This window comes from Vulpes vulpes, chromosome 8, assembly GCF_048418805.1.
Source record: "Vulpes vulpes isolate BD-2025 chromosome 8, VulVul3, whole genome shotgun sequence".
NCBI classification, from domain to species: Eukaryota; Metazoa; Chordata; class Mammalia; order Carnivora; family Canidae; genus Vulpes; species Vulpes vulpes.
The window spans coordinates 3,577,588-3,593,029 of record NC_132787.1 but is presented as its reverse complement, the minus strand read 5'-3'; the positions used below and the strand labels follow the sequence as shown (position 1 = coordinate 3,593,029).

Below are 15,442 nucleotides of genomic sequence, written 5' to 3'. Positions count from 1 at the left end.
GAAGAGCATCACAGAAGTGACCAAGGAGGGGCCAGATGCTTACAGAGAGGCCAGAGTGCAGGAAGAACCAGTCATAGTCACTGGACTTGGTAACTGGAGGTCACTGGTAGCCTTGAGAAAGTGCTTTCAATTGCAAGATGGAGACAGTCACCAAAATTCAGAAACACTCAGCATTCACTAGGAAGGATGTTTCACTTCCTCTTTGCTTTTTCATTCATGGAAAAAAGTTTAAATAGCCTATGATGTCCAACATACACAGAATATTTTAAATATAGATACAATAAGTGGGTATAAGTTTGAGAGTTTTATTTTATTTTATTTTATTTTTTGTTTGAGAGTTTTAAAAATGTGATAGCTGAATTTTGAAAGTTTTGAAAGAGCTTGGGGGATTATAAAAATTAACAAGGATTTCAAGTTCTTTTTTTGAAAGAAAAGAACATGGGCTCAACTTTTAACTTCACCAAAATACACATCTAAGTAACAAAAGCTGTTAAACCATCTTGCATAATTACTACAAATGAAATAACAATGAAATAACAATGGTTTTTATCCCGCTAGATATTATATAGCCTGGAAAATCGGATCAGCAATCAAGGCCACCATGCACGACTAGGCAAGTTGTATGTACGCTGTTCAAAACCAGAGGGTTCTGTTGATACCAGAGTCCCTAAAATGAGAATGCCTTCTGCCTACCCCTGCCCCTCACAAGAGCCCAACTCCACTTCTGTGTTTTAGGATCAAGCCTCTAAGGCCAAAATTCCTCCTTTATGCTCTTGCTGTTTCCTTTGAGGAGATAAAGTGTGGGTGTGGGTGTGGTGGTGGCAGTGGAAGTCAGGCGGCAGGACAGAGTGTCATTTTATTTCTCTGGCCTGTCTGTCCCTGACTCCACCCCCAAAACGTTCCCAGGCTGAAGAGTCCCAGTATCTTTCATTATATATATATATATATATATATATATATATATATATATATATATATATTTGACAGCGTGAGAGAGTACAAGCAGGGGGAGCAGAAGAGGGAGAAGAAGGCTCCCCGCTGAGCAGGGAACCCGATGCGGGGCTCGATCCCAGGAGGCCAGGACCAGGACCTGAGCCAAAGGCAGTTGCCCAACCAACCGAGCCACCCAGGCGCCCCATCTTTCTTCTTTCTTGACAATGACTTTGATAGTCTTAGGTTCCCCCTTGTTCGGGAGTCAAAGGCCTGCAAGTTCGTCTACTTTTCTGGCTTCATTTTCCTTCTCTACGAATATTGGGTAAGACCATTTCTAGCCCTGTTTCTTACGGTTTTTTCACTTGGGCTCTCTGAGTTCTTGCTGAATTCTTGGCAGAGCCATAAAGAGTCGTCAGTGCTCCCTATCCCATACATGAACGGCCCCAGCCCCGAGTTAATGGACCATGCACTCTGGCAGCTTGTCTGAAGCACACAGGCAGACAAAGCTCTGTGCTTAGAAAGTCCCTGTCCTGGGGTTCCCCACTTGCTGGAGAGAAATGGACTCAGAGAAACCCAAACACTCAGCAAAACAGTAAGCAGCATGATCAGTCTTGAGCAAGCGCTGAAAATGCTTGTTTTGATGGAGGTCCAGAAGGGAGACAAGAAGCTGAACTGTTAGGTTTGATTTGATTTATCTATTTATTTATTTATTTGAGAGAGAGAGAGTATGTGCGAGCGTGAGTGGGGGAGGGGCAGAGGGAGAGGAGGAGAGAAAATCTCCAGCATATTCCCTGTGAAGCCTGATGTGGGGCTGGATCTCAAGACCGAGGTCATGACCTGAGCAGAAATCAAGAGTCAGAGGCTTAACTGACTTAAGCTATTCAGGTGTCCCCATTAGGTTTGATTTAACAGGCAATGAATTGGAAGCAGCTGTCACTACCAGAAAGAGGAGATTAAAATACTCCTTGAGAAAATCAATTCTTCCTATTTAATATGGTTTGGAGAGGAAGCAAAGCAGAGCCCTCAAAGAAAACCTACCTATGGACATTTGATTAGGGGCAAGGCCTTGAAATCAGGCTGGGAAGCCTGGGAGGGATATTTGTTTACTAATAAAAGTTTACCTACAAGTTGATTGTGGTAAGGGACTGGGCACATGCCCAACAGGTCCAACTTCTGGAATACTCCACTTTCAGTCTCCTTGATCTTGCCTTTCTCCCTCCTGTTCATCTTAGCCAGCCCAGGTGCCATGTCAGAGCGGACTGTGTTGTCGCTGTCTTTGTCCTTACAGGGTGAGAGCCTGAGGACAGCTGTGTGTCCTCTTTATGCTGAAGTCCCAGAGTCTGGCACAGTGCCCAGCGTGCGGCAGGCTCCCATGACATGCTCGTGAAACGACCTTGCCAGGCCTGCTCACATAACTGGTGTTACTAGAGGTAAATCATTCTCTCAGGAGAAAAGTTTCCCTTACCCTTATTCTACCTCCGTTTCATTTCTCAAATAGATCTCCTGCCCCCTTCAGGTGACATTCAGCTGGTGGCCTCATGCAGGGAATGCTGAGGGGACTGGCACATCTGATCCTCTTATTCTTCTTGATGGCCCCTCCTTCATCTACCCAAGCTTTCTACCCACACACCTGCCTTCAGTAGATCCAGCCTTTAAGGCAGAGAGGAAGAGGGAGGGCGGAGGAACAGCATGGGCCAAGAGTCAGAAACCTCATGACCTGGATGTTGACTTAGTCTTGTTCTGCTCACGCTGCCGTTGGAAGCAGAACAGCAGCTGCCGTTGAGCAGAGGCCCACGGAGGCCTCCTCGACAGGCACAGGCGGAGAAGCACAGGGTTTAAGTTGCAATCCTAGTCCGCAACTCTTCCGCCTTTCCCTTGATTAAATCGCTTCTCAGATCCTATTTCCAGCCCCCCTCCCCCTGGGTGAGACTAAATCAGTGGTTGCCAAATGCTGTTCTCAGACTAGCTACTACATCATAATTACCTAGAAAGCTTAATATAAAACACAGATTCCCTAGTTAATGATCAGCCAAGGCTGTTCATGTCACACCAAAAAGGAGACAAGCAGACATTAGGTGCCTCCAGATGGAAAAATATCACACCTATAATAACGAGTATTCCTGCCACCCAAACAAACAAAAACAAAACTCTGAGTCTCCTCAAGCCTCTAATCTAACTATTAATTTACAGAAACTGCAAGAGACACAGGAACATGTTTAACAATGTGATGGGGCTTCAATCAGTCAAGTTTAGACCGCAGGAAGCTTTGAGAAAACAACCCGGTGTCGCCAACAAATAAACTATAAGCAGGGAGGGATCAGACACCTGCAGATGAAGAGATTTAACTTTCAATCTGAGAGACTTAAACTTGCCAACAAGTTGCTGATTTACACACACACACACACACACACACACACACACACACAAGACATGACCACATTGAACACTGACTGGATATCTTATATTAAGAAATTATTGCTACTTTTTGAAGATATCACCTAATCTCACATTTTAGTGGGATATCTGAAAAGATATTTGTATTCTATCTTTCTTTTTAAGATTTATTTATTCATGAGACACACAGAGAGAGGTAGGGAGAGAGGCAGAGGGAGAAGCAGGCTCCCTGAGGGGAGCCCGACGTGGGACTGGATCCGGATCCCGGGATCACAACCTGAGCCAAAGGCAAATGCTCAACTGCTGAGCCACCCAGGCGTCCCTTGTAATATAATGTTAACTGAAAAGAGCAAGTTATAAAACCATTATCAATGGAACAATCCTACTTTTGTAAACCTCGTATTTATTAACCGTGGGTTTACTTAGAGATCATACATATTCATAGCAGAATGACCGAGAGGATGTAAAACAACAGTGGTGGTAGCATGGGAGGGTGTGAAATCAGGATTTAAAAAAAAAATTTTATTCATTTATTTGAGAGAGAGAGTGTGTGAGAGAAAACACAAGCGGGGGTGGGGAGGAGGAGCAGAAGGAGCCGGAGAAGCAGGCTCCCTGCTGAGAAGGGAGCCCCAACTTGGCTGGATCCCAGGACCCTGGGATGATGACCTGAGAGAAGGCAGACGCTTCACTGACTGAGCCACCCAGGTGCCCCCAAATCAGGATTTTTTAATTCATGTTTTTCTTGTCCTTTCTGGTTTGTTGTAATATGTAAATGTCTCTTAGAAAAATATTTTTAGGCGTAATAATGGCTTTGTGTTTATATTTTAAAAGAGCCTTTATTTCTACAGACTGATAATAAAATTTTTATGGATAAAATGATGTGGTATGTAGAATTTGCCTCATAGTAATCAAGACTGGGAGAAAGTATGTAGAGACATAAATGAGTTGATTATTAAAGCTGAGAGATGGGTGCATACATGTGGAGTAATTATACACATTTTCCTTTTTTTTTAAAGATTTTATTTATTTATTCATGAGAGACACACAGAGAGGCAGAGACACAGGCAGAGGGAGAAGCAGGATCCATGCAGGGAGCCTGATGTTGGACTCGATCCCAGGACTCCAGGATCACACCCTCCCTGGGCTGAAGGCAGGGGCTAAACTGCTGAGCCACCCAGGATCCCCAAATTTTCCTATCTTTGTATATATTTGAACTCTTCCATTAAAACTAGTTTAGAGGCGCCTGGGTGGCTCAGTCGGTTAAGCATCTGCCTTCGTCTCAGGTCATGATCCCGGGGTCCTGGGATGGAGCCCCTGCATCGGGCTCCCTGCTCAGCAGGGAGTCTGCTTCTTCCTCTCCCTCTGCTGTTCCCCCACTCATTCTCTCTCTCTGTCAAATAAATAAATAACATCTTAAAAAAAAAAGTAGATGGCCAGCTTAATATTCCATGGGATATTTCACTTTCTGTCACATGTGCCTGGCATTGTGCATAGTCTCATTTAATTCTCACATCAGCCCCAGAGGTTGCAATCCCCTCTTTATAATAGGAGGAAGTTATGGGATGCCTGGGTGGCTCAGTGGTTGAACGTCTGTCTTTGGCTCAGGGCATGATCCTGGGTCCTGGGATCGAGTCCCACGTCGGGCTCCCTGCATGGAACCTGCTTCTCCCTCTGCCTGTGTCTCTGCCTCTCTCTCTGTGTCTCTCATGAATAAATAAATAAAATCTTTTTTTAAAAAAAGGAAGGGAGTTATTAATTTACATGAATATCCAGTTGTAATGCAGTTCTCCGATTTAACTACTCAGGTCACGGTTCACAGGTTAAGGGCACAGGTCCCCACTAGACTGCTTCACTTCAGACATCAGCCACTGGCCACCTAGACTTCTGACCAACGCTACAAATCTGGGGGGTTCCTATTTGCCACGGAGCTTCCATAATCCGTGAGAACAACCCACAGAACTCAAGAGAGTGCTCTATTTATTTTTATTTATTTATTTATTTATTTATTTATTTATTTATTTATTTATTTATTTATTTTTTGAGTGCTCTATTTTTTTTTTTTTGAGTGCTCTATTTATAATTAAAGTTTTATTATAAGTGATACAGACCAGGACCAGCCAAGCGAAGAGACACACAAGGTAAGGTCTGGGGGAGTTCCAGACAAGAAGCTTCTGTGTTCTCAAGACATGTCACCTTCTCCGCATGTTGGTACAGGATTACCAACCAGGGAAGCTCAGCCATGCGTCAGGTGTCTAGAGTTTTTTTAATGTGATTGCACTACATAGTGAATCACTGGCCACATGACTGAATTGAATCTCTAGCTCCCTTTCTCTCCCTGCCACTGGAGGTCAGGCTGATTTCACCTGTCTCCAAGCCCCAGCTCTCTAATCACCTGGTTCATCTTTCCAGCCTGACCCGCCACCATCCTGAGTCATTTGTGTAGCATACACTGACTTATGATCTGGGAGGCCCACCGTGAATAACAATCACATTCCTATCCCTCAGGAAATCCCAAAGACTTAGAAGCTTCTTCCCAGGAACTGGGGACAAAGGCCAGCCAAATTCTTTACTGGATGATATCAGTAAATTGAATTATATGGGAAATAATTCTTTAAAATCATACTAAAAGGACATTCACTATAATCTAACTCAGCAGTTGACTGTATTATCAGAATCACTTAGGAAATATTTTTAAACGCGAGATCTCTGGTAGTAGGGCTTGGGAATCTGTACTTTTAAACATGTTTTTTGTTTGTTTTGGATGTTTTGGGTTTTTTAAAACAATGCTTTCTTAATTTTACTTGAGACAGAGAGGGTACACGTGCACAGAGCGTTTGTTGCTGAGAATGACATGTGAAAGATGGGGGTATTATTTAGAAATGAGGAAAAAAAAAGAAATGAGGGCTCAGGTGAGGCAGATGGAGTGGACAAAGAGGCAAGAAGAAAAATAGGGTGCTGCTCAGATGAGAAGAACCAGAGGATGGGAAAGAGGCACCCTGGGGAAGCGATAAGCCAAAAACAAAGGTGGCAGGAGCTCACTGCCACTTTGTCTAAGAACCTGGTGATGCCCCTGTGGCCTGGGGGAACCACTAAGAGAAAGAAGAACACTTACCTGTCCCCCAAAACGCAGGTCAGCAGGAACGAGAAAGGGAAGCTTCTCTGATTCCCAGGGAAGGGGTAAGCAGGAGGTTGCCCTGCAGCCCTTACCCCTGGGGGAAGGATGGGTTAGCAGGGATGCCTGTTGGTTTGCAGGACCTGCTGTTCTTCGATCACCCAGCCCTCGTCTTCTTTATCCCTCCAAGCTTCCCTTCCCCACCCTCCAGATTACCTGTTGATGATAGAAGTTGTTGGCACTTTGTTCAAACCGTTCATCTTTGGTTTCCACAGTTTTCCCCAACTTCTGCAGCACCTGGGAATGTGAGTTGGAAAAGTCCCTAAGGTTATAGTCAGGTCTCACTCATCTGTTGGCCTCCTATGACCCTGGCTTCTCAGAGTCTCAGATGCAATTAAAAGGCTGTGCTCCTCACAGCCCAATGGAATTAAAAATATAGCACACCGCTGAAAAAAAAAACACCAAAAAACAAAAAAACCCTACAAACAACCACATTTTGTGGTTCTTCTCAAATTGGGATCCTCCTGTGGGTATGCAGCAGTGTGCTAGGGGGTATATATAAAGCCTGGAATAAGTATGGCACATGTGTTGGGAATGACATTTATTTGCAGTGGGGTTTTTTTTGGGGGGGAGTATTATATTAAAAGAAGGATTCATAAGAAGAATGTAAAATGTGCATTGCTTTTATTTATTTATTTGCTTATTATTTATTTATTTTAGATTCTATTTATTTATTCATGAGAGGCAGAGAGACACAGGCAGAGGGAGAAGCAGGCTCCCTGGAGGAAGCCTGATACGGGACTTGATCCTAGGACCGGGGATCATGACCTGAGCCAAAGGCAGATGCTCAACCACTGAGCCACACAGGTACCCCAACGTGCATTGCTTTTATTTATTTATTTTTATTTTTTGTATATTTTTTATTGGAGTGCATTGCTTTTAAAGATAAAATATGAGCCTTGAGGACTTTTCACTTGAGAGACAGTCTTCTAGCCCGCAGCCGCAGATATCTCTAGATAGATGAGGTCAGAGAGGCAGGCAGGAGACTTCTTAGGAGGGCCCTTGTGGAAAACTCTGAGGAGCTCTGATATAACACATTCAAATAAATAAAAGAAGCTCGAAACAAATGCTTTCCGTGTCTATCCCCTCTCTCCTGGGAGCCCGAGAGCCAACCACCCCACTGGTCTCAGTGCTAATGCAAAGGACAAGGAAATGAGAAAGATACAGTGAGAAAGAACTGGCTTTTCTACCTGTAGCCTCTGTTTTGAAAGGAGGCACCACCACCACCACCCTACCCCCCTCACCCCCTTCCAAAGGTGCAAGTAAGAATCTCAGGGGTTACCCTGAACTACTTTTCGCTCACCTCTTTCATCGAGTCCCTCAGCTACCATCTCTGGAAACCCTCCCATGCTTCCTAGTCTCACCGGCATGGCTTTGCTCTGGGCGCTGGCTCTTTCTCGCCTGGCCGGCTACAACAGGCCTTTCATGCTGCTGCTCAAGACCTTCTAATGATTCTCCACTCGTCTGCTCAACAGATTTGTACTAAATGCCCATGCATGTCTGTCAGCTGGAGTTCAAACTCTAGCACGCAGTCAGGTCTCAACCATCTGAGTCCTCAGTAAGCCCCACTTCTCATTATTCCTCCCTCTTTCAGGTCTCTCTCCCTAACACTTTAATTTCCGTTTCCTGAATATGGTTGCTTGTTGTAGATGCTGGGCCCTCTTTCTGGAATAATCTTCTCCTTCTTGTCTCTCAGACAACTATCTAAAAAAAAAAAAAAAAAAAAAAACCAGTTTAGGGGCACCTGGCTGGCTCAGTTGGAAGAACAGGCGACCCCTGATCTCTGGGTTGTGAGTCTGAGCCTCATGTTGGCCTGTAGAGATTACTTACACAAATAAACTTAAAAAAATTTTTTTTTAAACCCAATTCATACTCCATATCCTTTATGACACTTAACATTCTACTTCACCCCTGTTAATCGAGTTAATCATTCCCTCCTAAGTGTTTGCAACTTCTGCACCTTGCGTACACTTCTATTACTGTTTTGTTATTTGAGTGTCTTGTAAGCTGTGGGCTCCCTGAGAATCGGGTACTTGCCTTACCTAGATTTCTCAAGGTCCATCAAAGATAATATTTAATACTTCTTTTTTTTAAGATTTTATTTATTTATTCATGAGTGACACACACACACACACACAGAGGCAGAGACCCAGGCAGAGGGAGAAGCAGGCTCCATGCAGGGAACCCGACTTGGGACTAGATCCCGGGTCTCCAGGATCAGGCCCTGGGCTGCAGGCGGCGCCAAATCGCTGCGCCCGATATTTAACACTTCTAACAGGAAGGAGTGGGAGTGACAGGCTGGGCCTTGAACTAAGGTTATAGGCCTTAGTTATAGGAAGGGACTGACAGGCTGGGCCTTGAACTATAGGAAGGGACTGACAGGCTGGGCCTTGAACTAAGGTTTTGCTGAATTATAGGGTGCCTGGGTGGCTCAGTCGGTTAAGCATCTGCCTTTGGCTTAGGTCAGGATCCCAGGGTCCTGGGATGGAGCCCCACATCCGGCTCCTTGCTCAGCGGGGAGTCTGCTTCTCCCTCTGCCATCCCCCTTCTTGTGCTCTCTCTCTAATAAATAAATAAAATCTTAAAAACTAAGATATTTGATAGATGGGGACAGAGTATAAGGAGGGAGAGTGGAAAGAGGACAAAGTCACTGGAGTACCCATATTCACACAGCTTCATGAGATGCCTCAGTGTGGCTGATTTAGGGTGTGCTATGGGGAGTGGTGGGTAAAGGAGCTAGAAAGGGAGACTGGAATCTCACTTGTGAAAGGCTCTGAATCACCTGCAAAAGCACCGAGGTCTTGGCCTGAGGAAGGCTTTACGTAGAGACTCGGACCCATGTGTCCCCATTCTTAATCCTGGGGTTACCATCTCTTCCTGGAGATGGAGCTCTCTCTCTCTCTAGTGGTTACGATCAAGGGCTCCAGAGTCAAGCAGATATATGCCCCACCTCGACTTTTACACTTATGGCTATAAGCCTCTGGGCGAATAAGCCTATGATATGTCTCTTGAGCCTCCGTTTACAGAACTTCCTTCTCCCCACTAAGTTAACAGCATCTCCTGGAGTTGTTGGGAGAATTAAATATCACACCTGTAAATGCTTTCCCAGTGCTGCCCTGCAGAGAGTGCTCAATACAAATCCACTCGTGTTATGTCCAGTTCAACTCCCTCCCCTATGAGTACCTATTTCCCTCCCAGTTTAGCCAATATGTTTGTCTGTGTTTCTAACTCTGCTTCACTCAACACCTGGCCTGGGTATGCAGAGTCTTCCCTGACTCAACCCCCCTCCCTCCATCACGACACTGTCCTCTACCAGAAAGTTGCAAAACCACCCTGTCTAAGTGGTAAGCCCAGCTCTCACTTCCTTCCTGCTACTCCTCCCTTCCTTTGCCTGAGGCATGGTTCTTCTTGGGTAGAAGGTGCTAAAAGGATGGTCAGTTCAGTCTAGAGTTAATGCAGCACAGCTGACATCCCTGAACCCCAAAAGGCACAAGGCAAAAAGGCTTAGAAGGGGTGCGAGTGTGTGTGAACACTCCCGCCTCCAATTCTGAAACTGAGAAAATGAGTGTGATTACTCTGAAAGCATGACCCAGTGCCCTGAGCCCAAGGTCATTTGTTGCCATAAGCAACAGGGCCATGTGCCAGGGTGCTTCTACTACGGGGTAAACGTTCTTCCTCAACTAAGGTTCCTGGACAGAAGAGAATGCACAGGAGCTCAACAAATATCTGGAAGAATTAATAAGTTCCACCTTTGGATCACTTCCTGATGAAAGCCCACCCAATGCTAGTCCCTAAGTTCTACACTAAGAATTCTCTGTCTTTTTTAAAGATTTAATTTATTTATTCATGAAAGACACACAGAGAGGGGCAGAGACACAGGCAGAGGGAGAAGCAGGCTCCCTGTGGGGAGCCGATGTGGGACTCGATCCTGGGATCCTGGGATCACGCCCTGGGCTGAAGGCAGAGGCTCAACCACTGAGCCCCCAGGTGCCCCTATGCTAAGAACTCTGCCCCAAGGGGAATACGGACATTTGGAGAAAAAGAACAGGAACAAGGGGCCAAGTGAAGGTGGCAAAATGCTAATACTTGGTGAAAAAGGTAAAGAATATTCCAGGGGTTCACTGACCTATTTTTAACTTTTGTGTGGACTGGGGTATGAGCATAAAGCTTCAAAACAAAATCATTAAAAAAAACAAAAAACAAAATCATTGCAGACATGTTTGGTGGCTACAGTTCCCTACCTTACAGTTCCTTATCCTTCCTCACAATCATTATGTTTTGGGTTATCTCTCTCAATTGGGGTAATTTGAACAGGGCCTGGATATCAGATATTATGGAATTTTGTTAAGAATGTTGTCTTAAAAAAAAAAAAAAGAATGTTGTCTTAGGGGCAGCCCTCTGCCCCTCTCTCTCTGTTTCTAGTAAATAAATAAAATCTTAAAATAAAAAAATAAATAAAATAAAGATTTTATTTACTTATTCATGAGAGACACAGAGAGAGAGAGAGAGAGAGAGAGAGAGAGAGAGAGACGCAGAGACACAGGCAGAGGGAGAAGCAGGCTCCATGCAGGGAGCCCGACATGGGACTCGATCCCGGGCCTCCAGGATCACACCCTGGGTTGAAGGTGGCACTAAACCGCTAAGCCATCTGGCTGCCCCAAATAAAATCTTTTTTTTTTTTTTTTTTTTTTTTTAAAAAGAATGTTGTCTTAGGTCTGACAACGATGTTGTAGTTTATGGGAGAAATCCTCATTTCCAGGATATATGCTAACGCAGGCCCCTCCTTATCGCGGCCCCACTACAGTTTCCATCCTTCTCTGCCACCCCTCCCCGTCCTCCAGTTCAGCTGCATTTCTCACTAGTCTGCCCAAAAGGATTTCCACACTCCATGCCTCGCTCACGCCGGCATTCCTCAGCTGGAATGTTCCCCACCCCCTGCCCGGGGAGCTACTAACGAGCCATAATTCCTACCTCGAATTCCACCTCAACTACAAACGCTCCCCCGGGTCTTTTCCCTCTTTCTTTCTGAATTCCCGGAATGCAGATCTCTCAGGTGACTCATTTCACTCTTTTTTTTTTTTTTTTTTAACTTGACTGTAAGCTCCTGACAGGTGAGAGGGCCTCTTACTCACCTCCAAGGTGGGTGCCGCCCAGCGTCCCAGAGAAAGGAATCCTTAAGTATTGACCTAACCCTCTGGGAGACAAGTGAAGGGAAAGTCAGGAGGGGAGAAGACCAACAAAGGAGTCGTAAACAATGGCCCCTTCTCAGGGGAGGGGGGAGGGGGGAGATTGGCCACAGAACCCCAAACAGATGGCAAAAGCACTCGTTTGAAATGTGAAGTCTCTTACTGTAAAACCCCAATTCAGTCTCATGTTGGGTCTGGGTGGAAACTGGAAAATGAAACAAGAAGAATGCCTCATCCCCACTGTGTAGAAGAGCCACCGGGCCTCACTCCTACCCCCAGAGGAGGAGGCCGAGCAAAAGCTGCCTCTACTCCCAGTTTTGCTCCTGGGAGATGAGCAGGAAGTGGGCAGGCGCAGATGTCAGGATGGTCTATCAGGAGCCTCGTAGAGAGCAGCCTGAGGTTGGGAGCCAAAGGCAGGACACCTGGCTTTCAGGGATAGTTCTGCCATTGGCCAACCTGTTTCGAGTCTCGTTTCTTCATTTCTAAGGCTGGGATATTAATAACACGCTCAGAGTGTTGCTAAGATGAAGTGAGATCCTATCATGAGAGTGTTGGCTCCATAAAGAGAGAGATCACGTCTTTTTTAGAATTTCCCTTGCCTTGTCACTCGTAGGCACTTGATATTTGACTACTTGACACCTGCTGCGTACGACTCAGAAGATTACTGCCAACTGCTTCCAGAAAAACTAGAGTTCCACGGACTCCTTTCTTTTGACTGTATCTTTCTCTCTCTTTCTTTTGCCTTTGAAAGAAACCTCCCATGGGCAGCCCCGGTGGCTCACAGGTTTAGCGCCGCCATCAGCCCAGGGCCTGGTCCTGGAGGCCCGGGATCGAGTCCCCGCCTCGGGCTCCCTGCATGGACCCTGCTTCTCTCTCTGCCCCTCTCTCTCTCTCTCTCTCTCTCTCTCTGTGTCTCTCATGAATAAATAAATAAAATCTTTATTTTTTTTAAAAAATTTATTTATTCATGAGAGACACACAGAGAGGCAGACACATAGGCAGAGGGAGAGAAGCAGGCTTGATCCCCAGACCCAGGATCACACCCAGAGCCAAAGGCAGTCGCCAAACCGCTGAGCCACCCAGGCGTCCCTAAATAAAATCTTTAAAACAACAACAACAACAACAACAACAAAAACCTCCCAAGGACTCAAGGAGTCTGGCAGGCCGGGTTGAGCTCCTCCCCACATCCCAGGCCATTCCCACCATCCCAGCAGCACCCACCCTCTAGGGTGCCCCCACTGCACCTCTCAAGTTCAGTGTCTGCCTGCCCATGTGTTTACGTCTGGGTTCAGAGCATCTTCCTGTTTTCTGACTTAATCTGAAAGTTACCTAAGGCAGATGTGAAGTGGCTCCTGGGGTGGCTGGTTCTCCCTTTGGGGAATATCTGCCTCGGAGGTTCAAGGCAACCCTTGGCCCTTCTGGCTTTGGTATCGTTACCACGTTGAATTTGAAAATCACTGAACATCGACTCTCTCATTTTACAGATGCAGGATCTGAAGCCCAGAGCAGGGACATTATTCATCTAAAGCTTTGGAGTCCGTGCTTAGGAAAGGAAAGACATCCCCAAACAAGGGCATAGTGTTGACGACGGGCTGGACAAGGACGAAGGTGAAAGAGGTAAAATCGATTGATGTGTCTTTTTTAAATAATTATTATCCATCAGGGTTTTTTTTTTGGTCCCCTGGGTTTTTTCTTTCTTTCTTTCTTTCTTTCTTTCTTTCTTTCTTTCTTTCTTTCTTTCTTCTTTCTTTCTCTCTCTTTCTTTCTTTCTTTCTTCTCTTTCTTTCTAATTTTATTTATTTATTCATGAAAGACACACAGAGAGGCAAAGACACAGGCTGAGGGAGAAGCAGGCTCCATGCAGGGAGCCCAATGTGGGACTCAATCCTGAGAGTCCAGGATCACACCCTGAGCCGAAGGCAGGCGCTAAACCACTGAGCCACCCAGGGGTCCCCATGAGCCACCCAGGGATCCCCGGTCTTCTGGGTTTTCTCTGTTTTTCCAACCCATAACGTAGCTGGTATTCCTGTTCCTCCACACCATTTCTAACTAGACCCACCCACAGGCTCTGATCTTACCGGATCCGTAACTAGACAGCCCTTGAAGAGGCTGAAACCACCATTAAGGCGAAGCGGAGGGCGGGAAGCAGTGCCGTGTAGCCACACACAGTCTTTCCTTTTCCTCCACTGTCACGTAACCCGGGCTTCCTCGGAGACAGCAAAAGGAGAGTCATCTACCAGAGTGCCTGCCGTGTGTTTACGTCTGGGTTCAGAGCATCTTCCCGTTTTCTGACTTAATCTGATAGTTACCTAAGGCAGATGTGAAGTGGCTCCTCTCTATTTTGGGGGTGGGGGGGGGCTCAGACTGGGAAGCACAGGGTGTGACCTGGGGGCTCACCACCAGGTGGAGCCACCCTGACAGGTGGAGAGCAGAGAGGTGGGGTCAGAAGGGAAGAACATGACTCCGGACAAGTGGCAACAAGAATGTCATTAAAATGTGTAGCGAAGGGCAGCCTGGGGGGCCCAGCGGTTTAGCACCGTCTTGAGCCCAGGGTGTAACCCTGGAGACCCGGGATCGAGTCCCACGTCGGGCTCCCTGCACGGAGCCTGCTTCTCCCTCTGCCTGGTTCTCTGCCTCTCTCTCTCTCTCTCTGTCTCTCTCATGAATAAATAAGATAAATAAATAAAAGAAGCAGGGGCACAGTGGTTGAGTGTCTGCCTTTGGCTCAGGTCATGATCTCCGGGTCCTGGGGAGCCTACTTCTCCCTCTGCCTCTCTCTCTCTCTGTGTGTGTGTGTGTGTGTCTCTCATGAATAAATAAATAAAATCATTAAAAAAAAGTGTGCGGAGAAGTGTTCCAGGTGGACAGGCTACCTAAATATTTGCTAGTGCTGGAGCAGGGCCACCCAGAGCCAACAAAGGACACAGTCTAGAAAGAGATGCTCCTTCACCACCCTGGGCCGGGTACTTTCCAACTCCAAAGGGAGGGCACAGAAAGCAGATCTGGGCTGCTAACATCAACGTAAGCAGCGCCCGGGAAGCCAGGCAGGGCTGGGTGCGGGAGGGAACCGTCTGGAATCCCTCTAGCCCTTGCCGATGGGTCCTTCTGGCTGACAGCACAGCCGCCCATGGCTGTCTCAGGACTGCGGGGGACCCCACCGCCTTCCAGCCTTCAGCTGCCCCATCTGTGAAGTCCCATCCCCGTGGACCCCCAGGCCCACAACGGCCACCTCCGCTCCTTCCTCCCACCTTTCCTGGGGCGCCCTGTTGTTTAGGGTCCCTGTCTCCTCGGCGTCCCTGTCTTGACCCAGATCGGGGGACATTCTCTGTTCTCTTTCAAATCTGATTATTTATTTATTTAAAAAAGATTGTATTTATTCATGGGAGACACAGACAGAGAGAGGGGCAGAGACCCAGGCAGAGGGAGAAGCAAGGTCCCTGCAGGGAGCCCGGTGGGGGACTCATCCTGCGACCCCGGGGTCACGCCCTGGGCCCAAGGCAGGTGCCCAACCGCTGAGCCACCCGGGGATCCCAAATCTGGTTTAAGGGGACCCCCCCCCCCCGGGCCGGCCGCACCCTGCAGCCCCCTGGCGCGCCGGCCACCCCCGTCGCCTACCTTCTCCTGGGCCCTGCTCAGCTTCTTCTGCACCTGCTTGGCGAACAGGCCGGCGGCGCCCCCCGCCCTGCCCTCCGCCATCCTGCCGGCCCCGCCGCCGGCCCCGCGGCCCGTGGTTTTCTGGAGGCCCGGGAGGAAGTGC

At 47.1% G+C, this 15,442-nt stretch overlaps 1 protein-coding gene across 4 annotated transcripts in view; it reads right to left on the bottom strand.

The window, feature by feature from the left end:
- Positions 1–15,424, bottom strand: part of BIN2 (bridging integrator 2) — a 32,984-nt gene extending 17,560 nt beyond the window's left edge. The window contains exons 1-2 of one of the 4 annotated variants that reach the window (XM_026000357.2): positions 15,301–15,424; positions 6,656–6,736 (exon numbers count right to left, since the gene is read on the bottom strand). In XM_026000357.2, the coding sequence (XP_025856142.1) occupies positions 6,656–6,736; positions 15,301–15,381 (162 nt within the window). In that variant the 5' untranslated portion in view covers positions 15,382–15,424. Of the gene's footprint in view, positions 1–6,655; positions 6,737–7,802; positions 7,935–13,763; positions 13,872–15,300 lie in introns of those variants that run through there. The other 3 variants (XM_026000356.2, XM_072765269.1, XM_072765268.1) reach the window with 3 other exon arrangements.
- Between the last annotated feature and the right edge of the window lie 18 nt (positions 15,425–15,442).